This window comes from Mauremys mutica, chromosome 8 (assembly GCF_020497125.1).
Source record: "Mauremys mutica isolate MM-2020 ecotype Southern chromosome 8, ASM2049712v1, whole genome shotgun sequence".
Classification (NCBI taxonomy): domain Eukaryota; kingdom Metazoa; phylum Chordata; order Testudines; family Geoemydidae; genus Mauremys; species Mauremys mutica.
This window is the reverse complement of record NC_059079.1, coordinates 402,610-430,164: the sequence shown is the minus strand read 5'-3', so window position 1 is coordinate 430,164 and position 27,555 is coordinate 402,610. Positions and strand designations below refer to the sequence as shown.

At 51.5% G+C, this 27,555-nt stretch overlaps 1 protein-coding gene across 2 annotated transcripts in view; it reads right to left on the bottom strand.

The window, feature by feature from the left end:
* TIE1 (tyrosine kinase with immunoglobulin like and EGF like domains 1) overlaps window positions 1–27,301 on the bottom strand; it is a 43,001-nt gene extending 15,700 nt beyond the window's left edge. The window contains exons 1-12 of one of the 2 annotated variants that reach the window (XM_045027953.1): window positions 26,755–27,301; window positions 25,280–25,567; window positions 14,274–14,384; window positions 12,152–12,307; window positions 11,053–11,184; window positions 7,415–7,555; window positions 6,228–6,356; window positions 5,309–5,454; window positions 4,478–4,622; window positions 2,848–3,006; window positions 1,554–1,691; window positions 650–940 (exon numbers count right to left, since the gene is read on the bottom strand). In XM_045027953.1, coding sequence (XP_044883888.1) covers window positions 650–940; window positions 1,554–1,691; window positions 2,848–3,006; window positions 4,478–4,622; window positions 5,309–5,454; window positions 6,228–6,356; window positions 7,415–7,555; window positions 11,053–11,184; window positions 12,152–12,307; window positions 14,274–14,384; window positions 25,280–25,567; window positions 26,755–26,803 — 1,885 coding nt within the window. In that variant the 5' untranslated portion in view covers window positions 26,804–27,301. Of the gene's footprint in view, window positions 1–649; window positions 941–1,553; window positions 1,692–2,847; window positions 3,007–4,477; window positions 4,623–5,308; window positions 5,455–6,227; window positions 6,357–7,414; window positions 7,556–7,709; window positions 9,133–11,052; window positions 11,185–12,151; window positions 12,308–14,273; window positions 14,385–25,279; window positions 25,568–26,754 lie in introns of those variants that run through there. The other variant, XM_045027954.1, reaches the window with a different exon arrangement.
* Between the last annotated feature and the right edge of the window lie 254 nt (window positions 27,302–27,555).

Below are 27,555 nucleotides of genomic sequence, written 5' to 3'. Positions count from 1 at the left end.
GTGACATACAGAGCTGAACTGAAAGAGGTGCTGGATAATACTGTAGTTTTATGCCTAATAACACTGGCAACTAGATACTAAGGGCTGGTCTGCACTGAGAACTTAATCAGCACAGCTACATCTCTCAGGGCCTGTCAATCTAGCTACCACCTACGCTGATGGGAGAGCCCCTCCGAAGGCATTACCTATACTGACACTGGAGCACTGCACCTCTGCCGCTGGGGCGTTTCACGTGTGGCCATACCCAAGACAAAAGAAAGAGCCTCATGCTTCAAGATACCAGCTGATCCCTACAAGGGCCAGGAAAGATTTCTCCCCTCCCCATGTCAGGCTAAGCTATTTACCTGTGCACGACTGTACCATGAGCCAGGTGCATCATGGTTTTTTTTGCCTCTTTCTGAGGCATCAGGTATTGGCCATTGTCCCTGAACTAAGCAGGCAGAATTGCCCAATGGACCAGTAGTCTGATCTTGTGTGGCAAATCCTATGGATCGGATCCCCAGCCAGTGTATCTCCATTCACTTCAATGGGACTATGCTGATCTACGACAGCTGAGGAGCTGGCCCCATGTCCCTATGACAGACAGTTCCCTCCCTTTGCTCCTGACAGTGCTGGTTCTGCAGGGCAGGAGGGGCTGTTGGTTACCTACCTTTGCTGTTGATCATGACCTTGTAGAGGTCAGATGGAGGGCCCAGGCTGGTGCAGTGATAGACCAACACTTCCAAGCCATACTCCTTGTTGAACTCCAGGTTAGGGATGCGGGCAGAGTGCACAAACATGGAGGTTATATTAATCTCACGGACAAGCACTTTTGCTGAGTCCAAGAGACGTACAACGAACCCATTTGCTGGCTCGTAGTTATTTGGCAAGTTCCAATTAACATGAAGCGTGTTCTTCCCCTCTACGGACCAGCCTTCGATCACAGGCTTAGCTGTGGGTTCTGTTAGAGACACAAGGTGGGTGAGGTAATATCTTTACTGGACCAATGCCTGTGAAAACCAGACAGAAAATTCACCTTGGGGCCAGTCCTCTCTCTCCTCCTGAAGGAATGCACAGAACCTCATGCTGCCACTCTAGGCTCCAGGGCCTGGCAGAACCCTACACTTGTATCAAGCCCTGATGCTGAGGAGGGTGAGCATGCCCCAATAAATTCAGACTAGACTCAGCATGGGCCCAGATTCTCAGATCAGCTAGAACAGAGTTGATTAAATCAGAGAAATTCCAAGAAAACTGGGATTGGGCTAGGATGAACTGGACTGGACAGGATTAAATCTCATTGGATTGGTTCAGAGCAGGGTGAATTAGGTGAGATTCATGGAACAAATGGCTTGTGAATTAAACCACACGTGTGCAGAGCCCAGGACAACAGGGCCTGATCCCTGATTGGAAGCTCTAGACACTGGTGCAGTATAAATCAATAACCAATGGATGAATCCCCCCAGCTCTAGTCCTGGCGGCTCTTGGGGAGGGCAGGGCCAGGCACACCCACTCTGTAGTATTTTTATTCGGGGGATTCCTTTCCTGTCTGTCCCCAGTCCCTGCCAGGCACTCACCTTGACACTCTGTCACCATGACCGCCTGCGGCCCCATGGCACCTTCCCCTTTGTCACCAGGGCGAGTCAGCTGCACCTTGACCAGGTAGGCCGTGACTGGCCGTAGGTTCATGAGTGTGATGTTTTCACTGTTGTCAACTGTTGATTACAAAGGATCCTGTTAAACCAAAGCCACGTGACCAGCAGCCTTGTTCCGTGCTGTGACACAGCTTCCTCCCAGAGCCCATCGCAGGCTGAGCACTGGCAGCAGGATGTCCCTGGCTGGCCTGCTGCCTCTTCCCTCTCGAAAGCTCCCTGGGCCCAGCTGTTAGCAATATGCAACAAGGACCTGCTGGATCCCAGCATCTCAGCCCTAGCCCATCGCCACACGCTATTCAGCCTGCTTTTGCTTCTCCAGTTAGACCATTCCCAGTGGGACTTAGGATTTCCCCTGGTGCTACGAGAATGCTCTGTTTGGCGAAGCTAGTGCTTGGAGTGCCTGACGCCCAGTGTCTTGGGGCTAGAGCTCAGAACAGAATCTGGGTCAGCACCAGCCCTGCTCCTAGAACAAGAAGCTCTTCACAGAGCAGCACATTGGATTCTGGTCATGGTGCTGCCAGGCCTCCCCCCAGGCAGCCATGCCCCACCCTGTGCCCAGGAAAGCCCTGATTGCACTCTTGGCCTTGCACAGATCGAACATGCTCCCTGCAGCGTCACACACTCTGCTTTCTCCTAAAGGCCCCTGCAGAGATTCCCTGTGATGTGGCAGCCAGGGCAAGGCAGAGTGGGATTAGAGCTGGAGACAGGGGAGGGGACCTCATGGGACTGCTGAGGAAAACGGCGAGGGGAGAACTGGCCGAGCAAAGCCCTCACCTGCCCTATCCTTCCCCGGCTAGGGTTGGAGTTTCTGGAGCATGGGTTCTTTGCCCATGTCCAGCCAGGCACGTTGACAGTGGGGTCTGAGCCACTGCTGCCATCATGATGTGGCATCACCTGTCAATCTCTACGCAGCAACAGGTTCTGCTGGTTTTCACTCAGCCTGAGAGCCTCTCCATAGGCTTTACTGACATGCTAGCTCAGAAGCAGCAGCAGCTGGCTTAGGCCTCCCTGGGGTAGGACTTTCCTTGTTGTAAAATCAGTTGTGGCCAAATTTGAGCATGACACCAAAATCGGAGCAGTAGCAAATACAGGGAGGAAAGCATTGTGGCAGAGAGACATGAGGAATCAGTCCTGCAGGCAGTGGGGCAAGAGGCAGAGCCATTGCCCCGTGACTTTGATCCTACCCCAAATGTCCCTTGCAAGCTGATTCCCTTACCCACAATGGATGACCAAGGTGAGGTGTTGTCCTTGGGCTTGTAGAGCAGTTTGATGGAGGTGACTGGGCCGTCACCAGAGAATCCATCCACTGGGGAAACCACAAGCTGCCGACTCTGCTTGGCCAGCAGCCGGGGGGGCCTCAGTGGCACTGGAGGGACTGTAGGCAAAGAACAGAACCAACATCAATAAATCCAACACAACTGTTTATGTTTAACACGGACACTTGGCCACACTGAGCAGCTGGTCAGCCCTAGCACATCGCCCGTGCTAGTCTCATACTAACCCTTTCCGTGGTAGTGTAGGGGGAACCCCGTGATCCCAGAGTCTCTGCCATCAGTACCGTGATGGTACATGCCCTCATCCCACTGATGGAGAGGCTAACACGGGTCCCTGCACTCGGGCAGTGCCAGCTAGGCGCATGTGCAGAATCTGCTCCACCTGGAGAATGGGAGCTTAAAAAGGCAACAATGCTACTGCAAGTGGTGGTGGGGGTATTGCCCAGGAGGAGAGGCTGCTGGGGACTGCCAGTGAGCTCCAGTAGCCAGGGGAGCCTGGCTGGGGGAGTGGCTATCCTTTCCTCCCACCCCGCCCTTGTCTGGGGGCAGACTGACACCTGACATGGGCCAGGGGCCCTGGAAGGCGGCTCCCCACTATAACCAGTGGTGAGGCCTGGGGAATGTCACCAGGGACTAGAGGGAATTGGACTCATAAGGGACCACAGGAGTGAACTGAACTGCCAGGAGCAGTGAGATTGCCCAGAGGGGACCCAGGGGCAAGAGAGGGATAGATTCTATGGCCAAGGCCAGGCTGAGGGTCGGCCAGCTACAAGCAAACCATGCTAGTTCCTGTAACCATGACAATGCCAATTGCTCCCCAGAAGTAGAGGGCAGCTCTGAACCTCCCCCGTGCTGAGCTCAGGCCCAGGGACCCTGCCTTGGCCTCTGGGGAGATGGATGTCTTCGGCAGTGGAGACTCCACCTCTCTCTAGTTCAGGGGTTCTCAAACTGGGGGTCGGGGCCCCTGAGGGGGCCACGGGGTTATTACAGGGGGGGGTCATGAGCTGTCAGCTTCCACCCTAATCCTGGCTTTGCCCTCAGTATTTATAATGGTGTTAAATATATATAAAAAAGTGTTTTTAATTGATAAGGGGGGGTCGCGCTCAGAGGCTTGCTGTGTGAAAGGGGTCACCAGTACAAAAGTTTGAGAACCACTGCGCTAGTTGCTCTTGTAAGCAGAGTCTGAATGAGCTCTCGCCTGACATCTAGTGGTGAGGTGTGGAAAAGGACTTCAGGAGTTGATCTAGTTTACATGGGCACACCCACCCTGCCTAGGTGCTTAGCATGATGGATTGCTTGCCCAAATGATCACTTGTGGCTGGTGCTGGATCCCCAGCCTCCTCGTTATTGGGGCAGGAGTAATAAAGGGTTGTTATCCTTGTTGTGTGAACTGAGGGCAGCAGAACTGTACCTGGCATACCCTGATGGAAGGACTCACCCTCAACTGAAGGCATTCGCTAGGCAGGGGACATGGGAATCTCTAGCTATTGAACCTGGCCTTTGTTGCTGCTAACTTGGGCTGGCAGAAGGGTCACATTCGCAAACATTCCAGCAGTTCCCTCCCCTGCTCACCTTTGACATTGACCTTGACTCTCTTGCTGTCCTGTCCCCCGCTGGTAGAAACTCTGCACTCCCAGAGGCCTGTGTCTGCCTTGGTGAGCATTGGCACCAGGAACTCAGAGGTGGTTTTGTCTGTTTCCATGATGGCTTTAATTGACTGGGTGGGAGAGAGAAGCTGCAGTTACCCCTCCGAGGGCTACGGGCACCAAGCACAGCCAGATGGGTAGAACAGAGATGGGTGGGGCAGAGGGATGCTGCTCAGGATCCAGGCCTGAGCAGGCTCACGTTCAGGTCTGCAGCCATGGAGCACTAGATGGGGCTGCACGGGCCTAGGGATTTGGGGTAAATACCAGCTTGGAGACTGAGGTACCTGGGGGCAGCTGGATCTAGTCACACAGAGCCCTGGCAGGGTGGAGGGGTGCACAGAGAGCAGGGGCGGCACAGAGAGCCTTTCCTGGGCAGAGTGGGAGGAGGCTACTAGGAGCCCCGGAGGAATGGGACTGGGGCGGGGAAGCACAGGGAGGGACAGGACTAGGGGGGCAGCAAAGGGAGCCCCAGTGGGACAGGACTGGGGGGGCAGCACAGGGAGCCCCAGTGGGATGGACCTGGTGGGCAGCACAGGGAGCCCCAGCGGGACGGGACTGGGGGGGCAGCACAGGGAGCCCTCTGGATGGATGGGACCGGGGGGGGCGGCACAAGGAGCCTCGGCAGGATGGGACTGCGGGTTGGGGGGCAGCACAGGGAGCCCCCTGGAGGGACGGGACTTGGTGGGGTAGCACAGGGAGCCCTGGGAAGATGGAGGGGCACAGAGACCCCTGATGGGGCAGGAGGGGGGGTGGGTACCGTGAGCACTGTCCCGTCAGCCTTGCGCAGCTCGATGCTGTCTCGCACTGGGGGCGGGTTGCCCGTGGCCATACAGCTGATCACAGGCTGGGAACCCAGGTTAAACTCCAGCTCTGCATCCAGGTTGATGATCTGGGGAATCCGATCTGGGACGGCAAATAGCAGTGCTGAGCGTGCAAGCTCCAGCCCCCTGAGCTCACTGCTCTCTCTGCTCCTGAGCCAGAGGCTGCTGCAGGGCGTCTGGGAGGCCCAGGGCTCTGCTCTAACCGAGGGTTCTGCGTTGAGGTCTCAAGGCAGCTCCGCAGAGCCACCCACCCCCTTCCCAGTTTTAGATGCCCTGAAGAAGTGACTGCCCTGGTCCCAACAAGGACGGCTGGTGGATCTGCCCCCCTTCTTCGCTGACACCATTTCACTGCTCCTCTCCGAGGTCTCTTCCCTCACTGGCGGCAGGAGGAGCCAGCACCTTGTGCCCAGGCAGCTCTCCACACCCCAAGCCAGTGCCAACGGGCCATGGTCTGAGCACCTCGGCTAGGCAGTGATGTGCCCTGATGGAGCTGGCCTGCCCAAGCACTGGCATCTGATGGGCCTGCTAACAGCGCTGCAGCACTTTGCTCTCCCACCCAATGCCAGGGTCCCAACCAGCCGCTCCTCGGTGGCTGTCCAGCCGGGAGCACTGCCAGCCAGGAGGGGCTGCGTTAGTCTGTCTCTAAGCAGCACTTTGCGGCATTGGGCAGGGAGCAGTTCCTGAGGTTTCGAGCACCCCCAGAGTTACAATGGTCAGTACGTGGGCGATGCTCAGACACTGCGGGGCTGGGGCTGGGGCTGGGTGAACACCAGCGGCAGACAGCTCAGCGGGCTCCTTCCTGGCAGTGCCGAACCCCCAGGTGGATCATAGGTATTGCACTGAAGGCAGCTCTACCTGATTTCTCACAGCGATCCCCGTGTGATCCTGATGGGCAAATGCAGCCACTGAAGCGGTTGCAGGTGCCTCCATTTTGGCAGTGACACTCCAGGGCACAGTCTGCGCCGTAGTGTCCAAGAGGGCAGGCTGGAGGGAAGAGCCAAGAATTCACTGGTCAACACCTGGCAACGGTTCAGGATTTAGGCTTGAGGCCGGTGCAAGGAAGAGCACGAGTAGCAGCCACAGAATCAGACTCCCAAGGCCAGGGCCGGCTTTAGGAAGTGAGGGGCCCAATTTGAACAGTTTCAACGGGGCCCCGGCAGGGATGACTAAAACAAACAAACAAACAAACCCCACACATGTAAAAAAAACACATGGGGCTTGTACTCACTGGGCGGTGCTCCGAGTCTTTGGTGGCACTTTGGCGATGGATCCTTCACTCACTCCAGGTCTTCAGCGGCACTGAAGAACCCACCACTGAAGTGCCGCTAAGACCCGGAGCGCCGCCAGGTGAGTAAAGATTAAAATGGCGCCTCTAGCCAGGGAAGGGATTCTCACTGGGTGCGGGGCCCTCTTAGGCGCAGGGCCCGATTCGGGGGAATTGGTGGAATAGGCCTAAAGCCGGCCCTGCCCAAGGCACTAATACTGTGTCAGAGCCAGGTGTCAGTGGCCCAGGGAGACAGTTCTCACATGCCCTTCAGTCCAAGTGGTGATGTGTGCACAGGGCTTTCTACTGTAGGCACCCTGGCCCATTCTCTTCCAGCCCAGCTGTGTCTCCAGGGATCCATTGTGGGGCTGGCCAAGGACATGGGGGATGAGAGGAGACAGGGAAGCAGCAGAGAAGATTCGTTTGCCTCTTTCTGCTGCAGTCTGAGCTGTGGAAGTTCCTGTTCCCAAGGCACTTTGCGTGGCTGATGGACTGAGGCTGCAAAACTGGAGACGTGAGCCATACTCAGCGTCCTCGAGTAAGCACCATTGTATCGGGAATGCTGCACAGGCAGCAGGGGACCCAGCAAGAGAGAAAAAACACAGCAAAACAAAAGAGCCAAAGGTGTGGGTGGGGGTTGGAGGCTGCCTTGGCCCCAGGGGGTGTCTCCCTTTGGAAATAGAAAGGTCAGGCCAACTCTGCCTAGGAGGAACCCAGTCTGAGGGTGGAGCCTCTGTCGGGGAGGGGAGAGGAAAGCAGGCAGGCCAAGCTACTGTACCTGTGCTGCACTGTGAGCCACTCCATCCAGAAGCGCAGGAACAGCCGTATGGATCTGGCAGGCAGAAGCTCAGCCCCTTGCAGCCCTGGTCATTGTTGCACTTTTCCTGGCAGTTACGGCCAAACCTCCCTTCCCTACAGGCTTCAAAACAAGACAATTCTCCTCATTACTCTGCTGCAGCCAGCACCAGTCCACTCACTGCCCTCCATTTCCACATGGCCTGGCCCTGCCACCACCACAGCCAGGACAAGCTACGCAGCCAGCACAGAGATGCAATAACAGTTAATGAACTTACCAAAACCAGCAGGGAATTGGGGAGGCCCCGTGCCAGAACATGGCTGAAAACAAAAGTCTGTTGAGTTCCACAAGGCAGAGCAGAGATGCTGGCCATTATTGGTGGGGGAATCCAGCCTCAGTCCCGTGTAAAATATAATGGTATAAGCAGTAAGAGCAAAATGTGTATTAGCGGGAGATAGAGAAACACCACTCACAGGGACAGGATAGGCAGAAATAACTTCTAAGGAGACCTTAGCTACAGCCAGGAGCAGCTTTGACAGCATCAGAGACAAGGCTAAGTCAAATGGACCCAGATAAGAAACAGCCCCAGCTACTGCACAGAGCAATCTTTCTACCCCAGCTCCATTTTGTAGCATAAAGATGGAGCAGCGTAAGTCAGAGCTGAGGGTTTCTGCCATCTTGCTGGCACAAGAGATCTCAACTCAGGGGACAATGAACAGATGATCTTTGAGTAGGGCCAGATACTATGAGAACTTGGTCTGCTGTGCCCAGGCCAGGAGTCACAGATTATAGCGCCAGAAGGGACCATTGTGATCATCTTGTCTGACCTCCTGCAAAGCATAGGCCAGAGACCTGCCCTGAATTAAATCCTGTTCAAACTAGAGGATAATGCTCAGAAAAACATCCTATCTTGATTAAAAATTTGGAGCAATGGAGAATCCACCAAAACCCTTATAAGTTGTTCTCCTCACTGTTTAAAAATTTGCACCTGGTTTCTAGTCTAAACCTGTCCAGCTTTAAGTTCTAGCCAATGGATCTTGTTATACCTTTGTTAGCTATATTGATGAGCCCCCATTATCCAATTTCTCTGCCTTGTGTAGGTACATATTGACTGATCAAGTCATGCCCTTCTCTTTGTTAAACTAAATAGACTGAGCTCCTCGATTCTCTCACTGTATGGTACATTTTCTGATCCTTCAGTCATTTTCATGGCTCTTCTCTGAACCTTCTCCAGTTTATCAACATCCTTTTAGCAGTATGGACACCAAAACTGGACACAGTATCCAGTAACAGACTCACTAATGCTGTATACAGAGGTAAAAATCACCTCCCTACTTGACAATCTGTTGTTAATGCATTCAAGGATACATCCGCCATCTTAGCTATAGCATAGAATCATAGAATATCAGGGTTGGAAGGGACCTCAGGAGTACATCTAGTCCAACCCCCTGCTCAAAGCAGGACCAAACCCAACTAAATCATCCCAGCCAGGGCTTTGTCAAGCCTGACCTTAAAAACCTCTAAGGAAGGAGATTCCACCACCTCCCTAGGGAACCCATTCCAGCATTGCAACGGGAGCTCATGGTGATCTGCATCCTCCCCTGTGGGTCTATGGTGATTGTGCACCTGCGAGGTGAAGAGACGATGAGGTCACTATATTCTGGGTACACCATGGAATGGAGCCTGAGCTCTGTGACTCTCCCTCTTCATGGAGTCCCAGAGCCCAGGCTCCAGCCCAAGCCCAACCGTCTACACCACAGTTAAACAGCCCTTTAGCCCAAGCTCTGCAAGCCTGAGTCAGCTGACACAGGCCAGCTGTGGGTTTTAATTGCAGTGTAGACATACCCTCAGTGTTCAGACTGTATTTTATTCTAAACCCTTCCACTCACACCAGTACAGTGCAACATCACAGTATTCAATCCCTTTCTGCCTCTCTTTACTAGGGCCTAGGAGGAAAAGCGCTCTCCCTCTCTAGGGAGACCGGCCAGGCCAGGCCAGGCTCAGATCAGACACTCCAGTCCCCCCTTGTAACACTCCCTTCCTGGCTTTTATCAGGTTAGCCAGCTGAGGACTAATTAGTTCTTTACCTCCCCACCCTCTCCTTCTGATTAGCTCATTGTTCAGTCAGCTGTCTCTGGGAAAACGAATTGAGGCTACAGTGATCAGAGTGCTGACTCACCTGTCAGGTCTCAGCACTGTCACACACCTCACCATGAGCTCCCAGTGTGATGCAAAAAGGGCTAATGTGATTCTGGGATATAGTGAGCAGGGTGGGGATTTTGCCTCTGTCATTGGGGATACTGCTACTGGAATACTGAATCCCGTTTTGACATCCACATTTTTAAAAGGATGTTGAAACATTGAAGAACATGCAGAGAAGACCCACAAATACGAATTGAAGGATGGAGAACATGCCTTATCATTGAGACTTAAAGAGTTCAGTCTGTTTAGTTTACCAGAAAGAAGACTTGATTATAGTGTGTAAGTCTGTTCATGAGGAGAAAATACCAGGTACTTCTGGGCTCTCTTATTCAGCAGAGAAGGACAGAACAAGAACCAGTGGCTGGAAGTTGAAACCAGACAAATTCAAATTAGAAATAAGGCCAAAAATTAGCCATCAAGGTGATTTACCACTGGAACCAGCTCCCAAGGGAAGTGGTAGATTTCCATCTCCTGCTGTCTTCAGATCCAGTCCGGCTGCCTTTCTGGAATTGCTGCTTTACCAGACACAATTTACTGGGTTCAAAACACAGGGAACTGGGTGAAATTCTCTGGCTTGTGATAGACCAGAGATAAAACTAACTGATTTAATGGCCCCTTCTGGCCGTAAAGTCTATGAGTTTATGAACCCATACCCTCAGTGGGAGGAATCTTTAAAGGTATCTTTACAAAAGGACAGTCCCTCTGTCCCAGGATCTAAGCCCCAGCTTCAGCACGGAGGGATCCGAGATGACACACTGCCTCCCACACCCAGCACTAGCAGAGCCTCTTGCAGGAGAAGGTTCTCTCAGATCCCTGAAGGCTTCACAGTCCTTAACTGAGTGCCACTCCCGGGGGCAGGTAAGGCAGTTCCCTGCCTCTCTGGAAGAAATGGGGAGCAGCTCCTGCCCCCGTCCTGCTAGAGGGGCCCCAGCCTCCCAAGCAGGCCAAGGAGACTCACAAGCAACAGACATTTGACAAATCAGTCAAACCCCCAAAAACTGCAAACAGCCCCTATAGTCTAGAGGAGGCTGAGCCACAGACCTCCTAGAGCCCATCCCCGCGTCACAGACTGAGGTCAGCCCCATCCCTGCATCACCATCCGTGCCGCACAACGAGGCCCAGCACCAGCTCCAGCTCATCCCCATGCCCATCCCCCAAGGAGCCCCAGGTCCAGCACAACCCATCACCATCCCTGCGACACCGTCCCTGCCACACGGCAGAGAAAGGGGAGAGGAAGGCTCTGTGCCTACTGCAGCTGGAAAATGGGAGATGGGGACTCGGGGTCAGTGGAGGGAGTGGGGTGTTTATTCCCTTGGCCTATGGAGTGTGGGGTTTGGAGGTACTTATGCCCCACGACTGCTTACTCCTGCTCCAGAACTCACCTCCTCCCGCAGGGGCTGGGTGTGTGGAGTCCATACCTTTCTCACAGCGAGTGCCCATGAAACCTGGAGGGCAGATGCACTCCCCAACACTGTCATGGCAGATGCCTCCATTCAGGCAGTCAGGACAGTCCTTCTCACAAGAGTGGCCCCACTTCTTCGCTGGACACCCTGGGAGAAAGCAGAGGGGGTTTAGGGCAGTGCCATGCCACATGTACCTGGGGGAGCACCGGCTGCATGCTCAGTCTGCAGCTGAAAAATGAACCGAAGCCCGAGGGACTCCTAACCTCTGCGAATGCGAGTGCAGAGCCTGCCCGCTAGGCAGGGCCAGGGCAACGGGACCCAGCATTCTGACAGCAGGAAATACCAGAGGGGCCCGTCTCCCCAGCACACAGACCTCAGTCCTGTGGCGCACACATGTTCTGCCCCTGCCAGTTAACATGGCTCTGCATGAATGCCTCACTGGCACCCCAAAGGGCAAAGATGAGCCACTGCTCTCTTCCACCAAACCCCGCTGCTCCCTGTTCTCTGGCACCACCACCCTCTGTGTCACTCAGGCCTGGAACCTGGTGTCACCTGCAATTCCTCCCTCCCTTGCACCCACACATTCACCATGCTGCTTCCCTCTCCAGAACGTTTCTTAGACTCCACCTTTGTTTTCTATCCACACAGCTAAGCTGCCCTCCAGGCCCTCCTCGCCTCCCGTCCTGACCACTGCAGGCGCGTCCCCGCGGAGGCCTGGCTGGAGGAGAGCATGGAAAGAGCACGGCCGTATCCCAGCCATTTCTGGCTGCCAGGGGCGCCTCGCTGGGCCCAACACAGCCTAGCTTCGTTTAGAGCAGCATTCTGTACAGGCCCTAGCTAGCCCCAGAGCCAGAAGCGGCAAACGCGGTGCACAGCTGAGCTCAGACAAAGCCAGAACAGGGCCCATGTCTGCTTGTGTGACTCCAAATCCAAGACCCCCATTTCTCTTGGGCCAGGTCCCAGCCTAGACTGAGCCCTCACACCCACCAGCCCCTTCTCCAGTGGGTCTGTTGTATGTCTGGAGCCTAGGCTCTGGCCCCACGTGGCATTCCTGCCCTGTTCCCTACCCCAGCCAGGCTCCAGACCCAGCCCTGAGGTCCCACCGCAATCTTACCTCTCACGATCAGTCTGTAGAAGGCACTTGTCAGGGGACTGTCCCCTATGAATGTGGCACTGTACACCCCATTCTCACTCAGACCCACATCCGGAAGGGTTAAGGTTAACAGCGTCCCATTCACTTCACCCCGGTGCGTTGTCTGGTAGAAGGTACCTGAATTAAGGAAAGAGGGCAAATGGCATCAGGTCCTGAAGTTACCCAACACTGGAGCTGGCCTGAGTCAAACCCTGTCCCTGCTAGTCCCTCTAGGGAGAGCCAACCATGTGCAGCACCGAGGGGCTCTGCCCTCTTCAGCTTGATGACCCAGACACGTCTCTAGGATGTGGGTGAGCATCAGGTCTCTCCTGGACTGTCCCTGAAAGGCCAGGCCAGGCCAGCAAAGCGAGTGCAAGGGCATGAGCCAATCCCTGGTGGCCAGTCCCGTGGCCGTCTGTGGGGGATAGGGTTCAGGATCCCAGAAAAGGAAGGGGTCAGACAAACGTGCAGCCTGACTCCTCCTCTCCCTGGTTAGTGAGGCGCTCCATCCAGGGTAGGTCTGAGCCCGCAAGGCAGCACTGTCTGGAGGGACCGCATCAGATGGAGGCAGTATCTGTCAGGGTCCGTTTGCACTGCAGCAGGGTGCATGCTCCCCAGCATGGATAGACAGGCACAAACTAGCTCTGTTCACAGGACTAGCAGAGGCAGGGGCTCCAGCTAGCTGCCCACGTACATAGCCCAGGAGACTGGGTGGGTTTGTGCTCAGGCAGCCAGCCTGAGCTGCCAGCCAGGCCACTCCAGCAAGGCTACCCTGCTGGTTTTAGGGCGCTATCGTGAGCAGAGCTAGCGCATCTGTCTCCTCACACTGGCAGGCATTGCGGTGTAAACATACCTAGGAGAAGGGGAGTCTAGAGACACTGCAGAGTGAGTGCCTGGAGCCTATGGCAATGGCACAGTCTGGACCAGAAACTGCCAAGGCTCATCCTGCTCAACGCAACTGCCTTGACTACTTCCAGAGCAGTCGGGGGGAGGGGGCACGGCCCCAGCCTCATTTGCATCTGGAGCGGGGCAGAGGGGGGGGCTCACTTGTCACTTGTCCTGGGCTCATGCAATGTAGGGTTCAGTCATATGTGGAGGAAGGTCTCACTGACCCCTCACTCTGACCCTGTGGGGAGGAGTTTTGGGAGATCATGTGCCCTGGCTGTGTGTGCACCTTGGAACCTGGTCCAGAGCTCTCTGGGGTCCCTGGCCCTATGTATCCACAACAGTCTGGTTGTTTCACTAGGGTTGCCTGCCCCAGCCTGGCAAAGGGGGTGGATCAATGGGGTCTCCTGCTGTGGGAGGGACTCTATCTTGGGAAGCAGTGACTCTGAAAAAGATATGAGGGTCGTGGTGGATAATCAGCTGATCATGAGCTTCCAGTGTGAGGCTGTGCCCACGAGGGCTAATGCATAAACAGGGGAATCTCGAGTAGGAGCAGAGAGGTTATTTTAACCTTTGTATTTGGTTCTGGTGCAACTGTTGTTGGAGTCCTGTGTCCAGTTCTGTTGTCCACAATTCAAGAAGGATGTTGATAAATTGGGGAGGGTTCAGAGAAGAGCCACGAGAATGATTAAAGGATTAGAAAACCTGCCTTCTAGTAGTAGATTCAGGGAGCTCCATCTACTTAGCTCATCAAAGAGAAGGTTAAGGGATGATTTGATCATAGTCAATAATAACCTGCATGCAGAACCGAAATCTGATGGTAGGAGAGCTCCAGCGGCCAAAGGTCTAACACGAGCCAATGGCTGGAAGCTGAAGCTAGACAAATTCAGACTGGTGATAAGGCACAAATGTTTAACAAGCCACTGGAACAATTTACCAAGGGCTGTGGTGGATTCTCCATCACTGGCAATTTTTAAATCATGGTTGGATGTTTTTCTGAAAGGTCTGCTCTGGTTTAGGCTGGAATTAATTCAGGGAAGCTTCATGGCCTGTGTTATACAGGAGGTCAGACTAGCTGATCACAGGGGTCCCTTCTGCCTTTATTAGCTATTAATCTCTTGGGGGCATGGCTCCCTGGGGTCTCCTGCTGGGGTATGAGGGGACTGCTCACTAGGGTTGCCTTCCCCAGCCAGGGGAAGCCGCTCACTGGATCACTTGCCATTTCTTTTCCACAAGACATCTGTGTTCTTCTTGTGAAGGACTTTGGCAGAGAAGGTGGCTGAGTCCGCAATGCTCACAGTCTGGGTAACTTTCAGTGGGACCAGGAGGGCTACAGAGAAACGGAGAAAGAAGGGTAAAGCTTAGGAGGGTGTTTGAGTGTCCACAATGACCTCTCTTTCCCAAGAGGGGACAGCTGCTGTGGAGGAACTGCCAACCCCTGGGACATCATTTGGACCAAAAAAAAAGAAAAAGTTAACATGGCCTTCTATGGCACAGTCTCATTGCTGACGTCACTGAGAGCAGGGCAGAGCCAGGCCAAGCAGCACTCTGATATCCTGGGCACTGGGATGTAGAGATGGGAGCTCCTCACACCCTGTGCTCCATACATGCTGGAACTATGGGTACGGGGGGTGCTGCCGCATGCCCCGGATTGAAGTGGTTTCCATCATATCCAGGGTTTACAGTTTGGTTCCACTGCTCTCTATACACATTGTTCCAGCCCCCTGCTATGCTCCAGGCCATTCTGAAATCCAAATTACAATGAAGTTACCTCCCAGAGAGGATTTCTGCAGTGTGGCCGGGAGCCACCTCTGTCCCTGGCTGTATCACGGGCTGTGGGCTCCTTGCAGGTGCTGAGGAGGGAGCTGCACTGCTCCTGCTTGGGGCCTCTAGTCGACATTTTCACCCATGGGCACAGGAAGTCAGGACCCCGGTATCTCTATGAGCAAGCAATGACCACGTGGCCTGACTGCCGGAAGAGCAGAGAACCTCGAGAGGCCCATGCATGAGAGAGACGGGGTCAAACACTGTCAGTGATGGTCTCTGCTCTCTCTGAGCCCTTCTAGGTCCACCCACCATGTTGCAGGAGGTGCAAGGCTAGGAGGGGAGCAGGAGGACACACAGTCACAGAGCCTCTGTCTGTCTGGAGTCCCCAGTGTCCACAAGCCTAGCACAAAGGAGGGGGAATTGCCCTCTCGTACTAACCAGTACAACCCAGGCAGGTGTGGGCAGCAAGACAGGAAGGTCACTCGGGAACAAACATTAACAGATGAGCTGTACCTGCTCTGCTGATTTTCCCTCTGCTGATACTCACACCTTCTTGTCAACTGTTGGAAATGGGCCACCTTGATTGCATTGGCCTCGTTAGCACTACAAAAGTAATTTTCTCTCCCTTGGTATTCATCCCTTCTTGTCAACTGTTGAGAGTAGGCCACTTCCACCTTAATTGAATTGGCTCGTTAGCAATGACCCCCCACTTGGTAAGGTAGCTCCCATCTTTTCATGTGGTATAATATATAGAATATTCTGCTTACTGTTTTTTTCACTCCATGCATCCGATGAAGTAGGTTTTAGCCCATGAAAGCTTATGCCCAAATAAATTTGTTAGTCTCTAAGATGCCACAAGGACTCCTTGTTGTTTTTGCTAATACTGACTAACACGGCTACCATTCTGAGAGCTGTACCTGGACACCTTGCAGTAATCACTGCCACCACCAGAGAGCACTTTGCTGGCCACAATGATTAGGCATTAAGAAGGTTTTGGAGTGAGGCACTGTTGTATGGCTGGGAGTGATGGCAGGTTTGCAGAGGACTTCTTGTTGCATAGTATGGGCTGGAGAGGGGAGCAGGACGGTTCACAGGGCATGTGTGGAAGTATGAATGTAGGCCACCTGTGCTTATGCTGGGGCACCCACTTGCTTCAAAAGGGCCAAAAGCCCGTCGCTCTTCAATCTCCTGGAGCTTTCCTTTGTTAAGATAGCAGAAGGGAAGTGCCCCTCCCAGATTGTTCCTACAGTTTCTTTTCCCATCTCCCCCAGCTGCTGTTAGTGGCCTGGTCCACAGGCTTAGTCCAAGAGAGCCCCTGGGCAGGCAACCAGCCCTGCCACCCACTTCCCACAGTCTGATCTGCTGCAATGAGATTGTGGCACAGACTCACCCACGTCTCTGCACGTGTGCACAACACAAACAGGTAGTGCAGCCAAAGGATTTCACAGTTCTCTTGGGGATTTTCTGGTTTTCACAGCAAATGGTCAGTTTAATGTTTCCTGTGAAATCTGTGTGGCTAATAATACAGCTTTGTAAGTGATCACTGTTACCCAGTAGAATCTATCTGAGGTATTTACAGATCCTAAAAATTGTTAAAAGAACATTAAAGTTTCAAAGTCAACCATTAAAAAGTTAGGAAGTGCCATACTTAAGGCTGCCTGTGCAGCCTTATCTGCCCCCCCCCACCCCCGCCCCGGTGTGTATGCATTATGATACAGCCTTTGATTACCTGATCATATACTATTTTTTTCCACAGGCCCCTTGCCTCATTCCATGCACAGGATGAATGGTGCTCTGGGGATGTATCAGGGTTGTGCATTGAGTGATATTGTTGTCTGTAAGACTCCTGCTTCATTCGTTGCAGAAGTGGGAAGGTGTGCAGTGAATGAGACAGAGGACTGCAGGAAAAGAAAGGATGGTCTCCTGAGTAAGGGAGCTGAATGCTGCCTTGGAGAATTGTATCTCCACCTCTGCCACAGAGTTCCCCTGTGATGCTGGGCAAGTTACTTAAAACGTAGGAGCTCATAATTGTGTGGTCCTCATTTTCTGGGTGCTCAGTGTAAGATACCTGGGGCCAGATTTGCAGAAATGGTAAGTGCTCACAACTGCAACTGAAATCAACTGGAGCTGTGCTTTGAAAGTATAAAGTGCTGTAAAACTGCAAAGAAGTCTGGGAACTCAAGTCTTGTGTGTCTCAGTTAGACACTTCTAACAATTTTGGCCTTAATGTCTCAGTGCCTCAATTTCCCATCTGTAAAGTGGGGATTAAAATACTAACTCATCTCACTGGGGTGTTGTGAAGATAAATTAATTGAGATACTATGGCAAGAGCACCACAGAAACACCTAAGAGGAAATTAATAATTTTATATTGAGTACTGGGTTTGGATGGGATGTATCCAAATAAGGCATGAGGGCACACATTATATGAGGAGATTAAAAAAGATACTGAATGACAATCTACTCACTGAATGAGGTGGGATCCTATGAAAAAGTAGCATGTGATCATGTATCGAGGATTGTAGCATAATGCATATGCATAAGGGGGGACAATTAAGTTTGCATGGGAACCCACATAGGTCATCAGTAGGGTCGGAACCTTTAAATCCACCTCAAAGTCCTGTGCCATGTCCTTGGTCCCCTTCTCTTCTCCCTTGACACCTTATCTCTTGGTAATCTCATTGCAAACAGAAATTCAACAACCATCTCTATGCGGATAACTCACAGATCTACATCTACTCCAGACCCGTCTCCATCTGCCCAAACTACAATCTCAGCCTCTCTCTCTTTCACCTCCTTGTGGATGACAAGCTGTCAGCTCAAGATCAACCTGGCTAAAACAGAGCTCCTAATCTTTGCCACCCAAATCCTCCACTACCTCCTTTCTCAATCACTGTGGATAAAACCATCCAGTCGGTCACAAGCCCGTAACCTGAGTGGCATCTTCAGCTTGGACCTCTCTCTAGATCAGTGATGGGCAACCTGAGGCATGTGGGCTGCACTCGTCCCATCAGGCTAATCAGCTGGCGGAGCATGAGACAGTTTGTTTACATTGACCGTCCACAGGCACGGCCACCTGCAGCTCCAAGTGGATGTGGCTCTCCGTTCTCAGCCAATGGGAGCTGTGGAAAGCGGCGACCAGCATGTTCCTGTGGCCCGTGCCGCTTCCCGCAGCTTCCATTGGCCGGGAATGGCAAACCGCGGCCACTGGAAGCTGTGGGCGGCTGTGCCTGCAGACGGTCAATGTAAACAAACTATCTCACGGCCTGCCAGCAGATTAGCCTGACGGGCCGCGTGCAACCCACCACTGCTCTAGATCCTCACATCCAGATGATATATAAATCTTCATTTCTTTCTGCATAACATCTCTAAGATATGGCCTTTCTTATCCATCCACACAGCTAAAACCCGTGTCCTGACTCTCATCTTCTATCTCGATTATTGTCACATCCTCTCTGGCCTTGACAAATGCAGTCTTGTCCCACTCATATTCAGAAAGCTGCTGCTGCAAAGATCATGTTCCTAGCCTGTCACTTTGACCATGTCACCCCTTTCTTTGAATCCCTCCAGTGGCTCCTCCTTCTCTTTCGCATCCAGAATAAGCTGCTTTGTTGTCACTTTCAAGGCCCTTCACAGTCAATCCCAGTCTACCTGTTTCCTCGAGTCTCGTTCATTTTTCCAGTTGTCAGTGCTCTCCTCTGATCGGCCCATGATGGTCTCCATTGCCCACTTCTTACAGTTTCAAGCACCTTTGTGCTTTCTCTCATGCTGCCCCATACGCATGGGAGTGGCTCCTCATAGACATCTGCAAAGCTACCTCATTGTCCACATTTAAATGTCTCTTCACAACTTTCCTTAGCCATAATCCCTACAAAAACAACAATGGTTAGGCTGCTAGTGTGCAGAGACTGCTGCTCATCATGCTGACCACCCCTCTTTGTTTGTAGGCTGCCATCTGGGGGGAGGGATAGCTCAGTGGTTTGAGCATTAGCCTGCTAAACTCACGGTTGTGAGTTCAATCCTTGAGGGGGCCATTTAGGGAACTGGGGTAAAAATCTGTCTGGGGATTGGCCCTGCTTTGAGTAGGGGGTTGGACTAGATGAGGGCCCTTCCAACCTTGATATTCTCTGCTCTGGCTATATTTACCTCTTAGCTGGGGGGAGAGACCACCTTTCTGTTCTGGGTTTGTGCAATGCCCAGCACACTGGAATTCTGATCCATGACTAGAGCCCTTAAGCACAATACAAATAATAAAGTTTGGCAAAGTTATAAGCACCTGATAACAGGGTCTTATAATGGAAAGTGTCAGGCAACCTTAACTACAGGCGTTGCTGCCAGCATCCCCTATCATAAACATACCCAGCATTGTAGTACCTAGGCAGTAAGATACGAGTACGGGTGTGAGAATCCAACACTCATGGTTACTAGTTACCTAACATTAAGGGCTGCTTAGCACCTTTCAGGCTCTGGCCCTTGTTGGGGACAATGCAGAGCCATGCTACCCAGACCCCACCAGCATGCATGTATGCAATTGGGGTGGCTAGTACTGCTTGGCCCTTGAACTTAGGAGCATAGGGACCAGCCCTTGTGCAACAGTTGCGATATGAGGAAGGCTTCTTGTGCCATCCCCATCCCAAGGGGAACCCAAGCATTAGTCAGTTGCTGTGTTGTTCCTTGTAGCAACTTTAAAGGGTAGATGCTTCTGGTGTCAGTACACAGCTCCCCATAGCTGTGTCCAGGCGGGTTACTCAGAAGCTAATGCTGAGAAGTAACAGGTGTGATGTTTTACAGGCAGATTTTCCAGTTTCCTATATCTTTGACCATAAGAGCATTGGGCCTGAGAGTATGTCTACACAGCAAAGAAAAACCCCATGGCTGGCCTGTGCCAGCCTACTTGGGCTCGTGGGGTATTTCATTGCTGTGTAGACTTCTGGTGTCACGGACCCTGCAGGTTGGTGGGGGTGTCTCAGAACTCGGGCTCCAGCCCAAGTCTGAAACTCTTCAGAGCAACGAGACAGCCCCACAGTCTGAACCAGAATTGTCTGGCATGGGCCAGCCATTGTTTTTCTTTGCTGTGTAGACAGACCCTGAGTCTCTGTTCCATGATGTGCTGCTGGGCCAGATGTAAGACACAAGCTTGTTGCTGATCTCCAGACCCAGTCTCCAGTGGCATCTGCCTTCACAGCTGCTAGTATCTCTGTCCCCAGGGCCTTGTATACCGGTCCTGGGGAGCAGCCTCATCTCAGCAGGCTCATGTGGTGTGACTGGTGTGCATTCACACCAGAAACTGCCTCCCTCCCTACAAACCTTCCTGATCAATGAACACTATTCGGCCCTGGCCAGGAGCCCTACAGCAAATCGCCACAGCTAAGAGCATGTTAAATTATCTAGGTCTGTCATCTTAGACTTGAACTGCTCTCCTGGGGCCTCAGGTTGTTTCCAGCTACTGCATCCATACTCCACTTAGCTGAATGGCTGGGAGTCCCCTCACGACCAGGTGCCGTGTAGCCACTCCTGGCTGGGCTAGCACCCCCGTGGACAGTCACTCCAGCGCTGTGGTGGTTTCTCTGCCACGTCACAGGGCCCTCCAGCCAGGTTACAGTCTTTAGTTCCCCCTTTCTGGGGTCACCATTGACTAGAATCAAGTCCAAAATGCCCTTGACAGAGACAAAACCCTGGGGTTATTGCTCAGCTTCTTCCCAGTTGAAGCAGGGCTGCTCCCATAGCTCCCTGCCTGCCTAGAGAGCATTTCCTTGACAACTCAGGGGCCTTCGGCTCCCTGCAGTCTCTATGGATATTGTGGCAGTTTTCTGGGTTTCCCCCTTTTCACTGCCTCTTATTGCTCTGAGCTTCTGGCCTATCCTGGAACCCCCCTCAAGTTCCTTCCCCAACTGGACTTTATTACTATTTAAAACTGGCTGGTTTTACACAGGAATCACCAGATTTCCTCAGGTGGGCCTCATTCTGCAATCTCTCCATTCTGCTACAGTCTGGCACTCCTCACTGGATTTATTGTAGCTATCACCCTGACTCAAGTGCTGCTGGCCTAAGTCTCTCAGACACCTCTGCAATGGTGTCAGCTTAGTGGGTAATTTCTTACCTCCTACTCTGTGACAGGACCGTAATTCATACAGGGCCAGGGTGCGACCAAGGAGCTAGGAGCAAACCCACAAGCCAGTAAAGACTCTACGTAGAACCGCCATCCAACTAGAACAGGGAACACAGACCAAGCTACCCAGGACAGAAATCAAAGGGTCCAAGACAAACTCTTCAACAGGGACCTGTCCTCGATGACCTGCCCAAAGCGGAGAAGCTTGTGATGTGCCCCACGCTGAGCCTTGCCCCTCGAAAAGAACCCTGAGCTCAGGAAGGGGATATAGCCCTAGAGTCCAGGCAATGGAGGAACTCATAGACTCATAGACTTTAAGGTCAGAAGGGACCATTATGATCATCTAGTCTGACCTCCTGCACAACGCAGGCCACAGAATCTCACCGACCCACCTCCTGTAACAAACCCCTAACCTATGTCTGAGTTATTAAAGTCCTCAAATTGTGGTTTAAAGACCTCAAGGTGCAGAGAATCCTCCAGCAAGTGACCCATGCCCCACGCTGCAGAGGAAGGTGAAAAACCTCCAGGGCCTCTGCCAAGCTGCCCTGGAGGAAAATTCCTTCCCATCCCCAAATATGGCGATCGGTTAAACCCTGAGCATGTGGGCAAGACTCACCAGCCAGCACCCAGGAAAGAATTCTCTGTAGTAACTCAGATCCCAACCCATCTAACATCCCAACACATACCATTGGGCATATTTACCTGCTAATAATCAAAGATGAATTAATTGCCAAAATTAGGCTATCCCATCATACCATCCCCTCCATAAACTTATCAAGCTTAGTCTTGAAGCCAGATATGTCTTTTGCCCCCACTACTCCCCTTGGAAGGCTGTTCCAGAACTTCACTCCTCTAATGGTTAGAAACCTTCGTCTAATTTCAAGTCTAAATTTCCTAGTGTCCAGTTTATATCCATTTGTTCTTGTGTCCACATTGGTACTAAGCTTAAACAATTCCTCTCCCTCCCTGATATTTATCCCTCTGATATATTTATAAAGAGCAATCATATCTCCCCTCAGCCTTCTTTTGGTTAGGCTAAACAAGCCAAGCTCTTTCAGTCTCCTTTCATAAGACAGGTTTTCCATTCCTCGGATCATCCTAGTAGCCCTTCTCTGTTACCTGTTCCAGTTTGAATTCATCCTTCTTAAACATGGGAGACCAGAACTGCACACAGTATTCCAGATGAAGTCTCACCAGTGCCTTGTATAATGGTATTAACACCTCCTTATCTTTACTGGAAATACCTCGTCTGATGCATCCCAAGACCGCATTAGCTTTTTTAATGGCCATATCACATTGGCGGCTCATAGTCATCCTGTGATCAACCAATACTCCGAGGTCCTTCTCCTCCTCCGTTACTTCCAACTGATGTGTCCCCAATTTATAACCAAAATTCTTGTTGTTAATCCCTAAATGCATGACCTTGCACTTTTCACTATTAAATCTCATCTTATTACTATTACTCCAGTTTACAAGGTCATCCAGATCTTCCTGTATGATATCCCAGTCCTTCTCTGTGTTAGCAATACCTCCCAGCTTCGTGCCATCCACAAACTTTATTAGCACATTCCCACTTTTTGTGCCAAGGTCAGTAATAAAAAGATTAAATAAGATTGGTCCCAAAACCAATCCCCGAGGAACTCCACTAATAACCTCCTTCCATCCTGACAGTTCACCTTTCAGTATGGCCCGTTGTAGTCTCCCCTTTAACCAGTTCCTTATCCACCTTTCAATTTTCATAGTGATCCCCATCTTTTCCAATTTAGCTAATAATTCCCCATGTGGAACCGTATCAAATGCCTTACTGAAATAGAGGTAAATTAGATCCACTGTGTTTCTTTTGTCTAAAAATCTGTTACCTTCTCAAAGAAGGAGATCAGGTTGGTTTGGCACGATCTACCTTTTGTAAAACCATGTTGTATTTTGTCCCAGTTACCATTGACCTCAATGTCCTTAACTACTTTCTCCTTCAAATTTTTTCCAAGACCTTGCATACTACAGATGGCAAACTAACAGGCCTATAGTTACTCGGATCACATTTTTTTCCTTTCTTAAAAATAGGAACTATGTTAGCAATTCTCCAGTCGTACGGTACAACCCCTGAGTTTACTGATTCATTAAAAATTCTTGCTAATGGGCTTGCAATTTCATGTGCCAGTTCCTTTAATATTCTTGGATGAAGATTATCTGGGCCCCCCGATTTAGTCCCATTAAACTGTTCAAGATTGGCTTCTACCTCGGATGTGGTAATATCTACCTCCATATCCTCATTCCCATTTGTCATCCTACCATTATCCCTAAGCTCCTCATTAGCCTCATTAAAGACTGAGGCAAAGTATTTGTTTAGATATTGGATTTAGATTATCCTTAACCTCCACTCCATCCTCCGTGTTTAGCGGTCCCACTTCTTTCTTTGTTTTCTTCTTATTTATATGGCTATAGAACCTTTTACTATTGGTTTTAATTCCCTTTGCAAGGCCCAACTCTACATGGCTTTTAGCCTTTCTCACTTTATCCCTATCCACTTTGTTCTGACCTCAATAAAGTAGCTTTCCTTGCTAATCGCTCCCATCTTCCACTCCTTGTAGGCTTTCTGCTTTTTCTTAATCACCTCTCTGAGATGCTTGCTCATCCAGCTTGGTCTACAACTCCTGCCTATGAATTTTTCCCCTTTCTTGGGATGCAGGCTTCTGACAGTTTCTGCAACTTTGACTTGATGTAATTCCAGGCCTCCTCTGCCTTTAGATCCACAAGTTCTTCCCTAACTAATTTCCTTAATTCTTTAAAGTTAGCCCTTTTGAAATAAAAAACCCTAGTCCCAGATCTATTTTTGTTTATCCTTCCATCTAGTTTGAGCTGAATTAGATCATGATCACTCGAACCAAGGTTGTCCCCTACAACCATTTCTTCTATGAGGTCCTCACTGCTCACCAAAACCAAACCTAAAATGGCATCCCCTCTTGTTGGTTCTTCAACTACTTGGTGAAGGAATCCATCAGCTATCGCATCTAGGAAAATCTGAGCCCTATTATTATTACCAGCACTTGTCCTCCAGTCTATATCTGGGAAGTTAAAGTCTCCCATGATCACACAATTCCCATTAGTGTTTACTTCATTAAAAACATTAAAGAAGTCTCTATCCATATCCAAATCAGATCCCGGTGGTCTGTAGCACACCCCAAGCACTATCTCAGGGGAGGCTCTAGTAGCTTTCTTTCCCAATGTGATTTTTGCCCAGACAGACTCTGTCTTATCCATTCCATCCCTTCTTATTTCTTTACAGTCTACCTCATCATTGATATACAATGCTACTCCACCACCTTTGCCTTTATTTCTGTCTTTCCTAAACAGCACATAGCCTTCAATACCTGTACTCCAGTCATGACTACTATTCCACCATGTTTCTGTTATGCCTATAATATCTGGTTTCACTTCCTGCACCAGTAGCTCTAGTTTCTCCATTTTGTTACCTAGGCTCCTCACATTAGTGTACAAATATCTTAATTTTTGCCGTTTGGCTTCACTGACATTCTTTACCTGATTAGGCACTGGCATTCTACCGCCAGTATCACCTATTAGAACTGTACCTACAGTACCCTTCCTCCTTATGTCCATTCTCCTACCCACAACAGTATCCTTTGTTTTCTTCCCTCTCAATGTTAAATTCCGGCGTGGAGATTACCTGGACATCTCCCAACCATCTCCCCCAAATTCCTCGTTTAAAGCTCTTTTAATCAGTTGTGCCAGCCTCCATCCTAGAAGTCTATTTCCCTCCTTACTCAGGTGAAGTCCATCCCGAGAGAACAGTCCTCTGTCCATGAATGCTTCCCAGTGGCCATACATCCCAAAGGCCTTCTTATAGCACCACTGCCTGAGCCATCTGTTGATCGCCATAATCTTGTCACACCTTTGTCGCCCTTCTCTAGGAACAGGCAGAATCCCACTGATGCTCATTTGCAACAGCCAGGGTGGGCCATGCTCTGTCTCTTTTCTAGCTGTTCAATGCCACTTTCATGGCCCCAGCAGCTCTGCACTTCCCAAAGTCCTTCTGAGACCATTCTGGGAATCAGCCCACAGCCAAACTCCCATGCTGACATACGAAGGTTTGACCTGGTCACTAGAAGCTCTGCCCTTAGCCAAGGTCCCTTCGGTAGTTCAGCTGCTCAAATACCATTCTCTGGCCTCTGAGTGCTAACAGCCTCAGGAGGCAGCATAACTCTGGCCTGCCCAGTGCTATTGCACTCATGCACGCCCACACGTACGCTCAGCCATTACCAGGCGTGCTGATGTCGCACTCCCAGACTCCTCAGGGAACGCTTGGGGCAGGCCTGCTGTCCTGCAGCCACTTACCATTCCGGCTGTTATGCACGTAGACCACCCTGGCCTGCTCCATCTGGGTCTTCCCCAGGCAGTATAAAATCCCCACCAGATCCGCCACCGAAAAGCCTCTGGCTTGGACCTCATTGCTGCGATTCCTGTAGTTCTGGAACTTTGTGCTGGGATGAGTCATCACTATTTTATTGTCCCTCTCGATGTGGAGGTAGCTTACAGCTCGCTCGCCCATCACACAGGAGAGGTAGAAACTGGTGTGAGACGGACTTTGCACATTGGCGACCAGAGTAATGTCCAGAATGGCAGCTGTGCAGGAGGGATGAGAGAGAGAGAGAGCGTGTGGGGAGCCATGGCCCTGACACAGCCCAGCAGGACACAGGCCTTTGCTCTCCTGGGTCTCAGCCTGCCCCGTCTCTTAGACATGAACCTTCAAGTCAGTCCCAGATGACCTTCGACATCTACCCTGGCTACAGGTGACTGCGTGGCTGAGAGGGACCGACTGCCAGCACATGGCTAGGTCTGATCCAGTGCGAGAACAATGAACCAGCGAGGAGCTCTGTGTAGGGCACATTTCCTGCAGTGTCAATGGGACCCCTGGCTGTTCCCTGCCCTTGCCCTGCCAGCCAGAGCGGGGCCTTCTCCTCTCTCTTTTGACTGCGGCTCTCCTGCTAGGATGTGCTTACTGTTGTGCAGGGTCATGGCAGTTGCTATTACAAGCCATGTGACCCAGCCATAAAAATCTCAGTTCTTTTCTCCCCAAAAGCTTCTGCTCCCTGCCCCGAGCCACAGTGCGCTCTAACTGGGAGGGGAGAGGGAGCGCAGGGGAGGGAGACTAGAACAGTGCACCTGCCCCAGCCTGATGCCTCTTGGATGGCTCATCAGACAGTCCAGATGGTGACAGTAGCAACAGGGGAAATTCTGGCCTTCTTTCTAATTAAGCCCATTCTTTAGTGGCCCAGCATTGTCGCACACGTGGATCATGCCCAGGCTAGCTGCATCAGTGGGGCAGGTGATTTCTCTAGGGTCCAAAGTCTGAGAGTATCTCAGAGCTCCCTGTTAACCCAGGTCCCTTGTCCCATTATCCCGGACCTGCTGAGGGGTCCCATCAAAGGGTGAGACAGAGAGAGATGAAGGGAGTCCGCTGTCCCAGAGCCTTGGCACTGCACCCTGCCAGCTCAGCTAGTTGGTTCGGGAGCCATGCTGGTCACTGCCTCTTTCCAGCTGTTAAGACCCTGGGAGTTTTCCTTGCCACCCTTTCAGCCCCACTTCTCCAACCTTGCACCCTCCAGAGCAGGTAACCAGTGCCTCGTCACCATTCCCAGCCTGTCCTGCAGGGACCCCGCCCCAGTGCAGCTGCAGCATTACAACTGCATGGCCTGAAGCAGACTTTATGGAAAGTGATCACCCTGGCTGTGCAATCGACAAGCCCCTGGAAATTCTTTGGGGAACCAGTGCAGATGCCATGGGTTTCCCACCAGGGGAAGAAAATTTACCTGTCAGGCGCAGCAGGAGGAAAAGGAGACACACATCCTGGAATCTCATGGCCCTGAAGGTGAGTCCTGACTCTGCCCAGTGTCAGGAAAGCCCAGACATGCCCGACTGGAGAGAGACTGAGCTGGCCGAGGAGGCGGTCCCCCTCCCTGGCAGGTTTCCTTTAGTTTTTAGTTCCAGTCACAGCGACGGGGGCGGAAGTCCAGGAAGGAAATGGTGCTGCTCATATCAGAGACACAGCGAGAAAGAAGCTTCCCTTTCCCTAAGTGGAAAACACTCTGTGCCCAGTCGCCCGGCTCAGCTCCTTTTGGAATCTCAGCAGAATGCTGGCGGCTGGTCTATTCGGAGGCAGATTCCAGCATGAGCTGAATGCCGCACAAGCAGAAAGTCTCTGTGAGCAGAGGTATCCCAGGTCTAGTTCCAGGCTGCTGATCTGTCAGGGGAACTAGAGCCCTGCCTAGAATTCTCAAAGCGTGTTCCAGCTGCTCCTCCAATCATGTGTCGTCTGCATCCATGACAAGAGGTGATATTGCCTGTCTGCTTCCTCTAGTACAGTGGCAGGCTCATTCTGGAGCCAGACTGGCCAGCTTAGTGCCCTTGAACTCCAAGCAAACTTATCCGGCCAGAGGAACTGTGGAGGGCCCAATATAAATAATGTCTATGAGTAGTATAACCTCAAATAGAGGCAAGTTATTAAAGAAGAGAGATTTTTGGTGAGGTTTAGTAAGGAGAGATTATTTTAAAGGCCTAGTCTGGCATGTTATTAAAGAATAATTTTTTTGCAATAAATGTAAAAGGTGTAT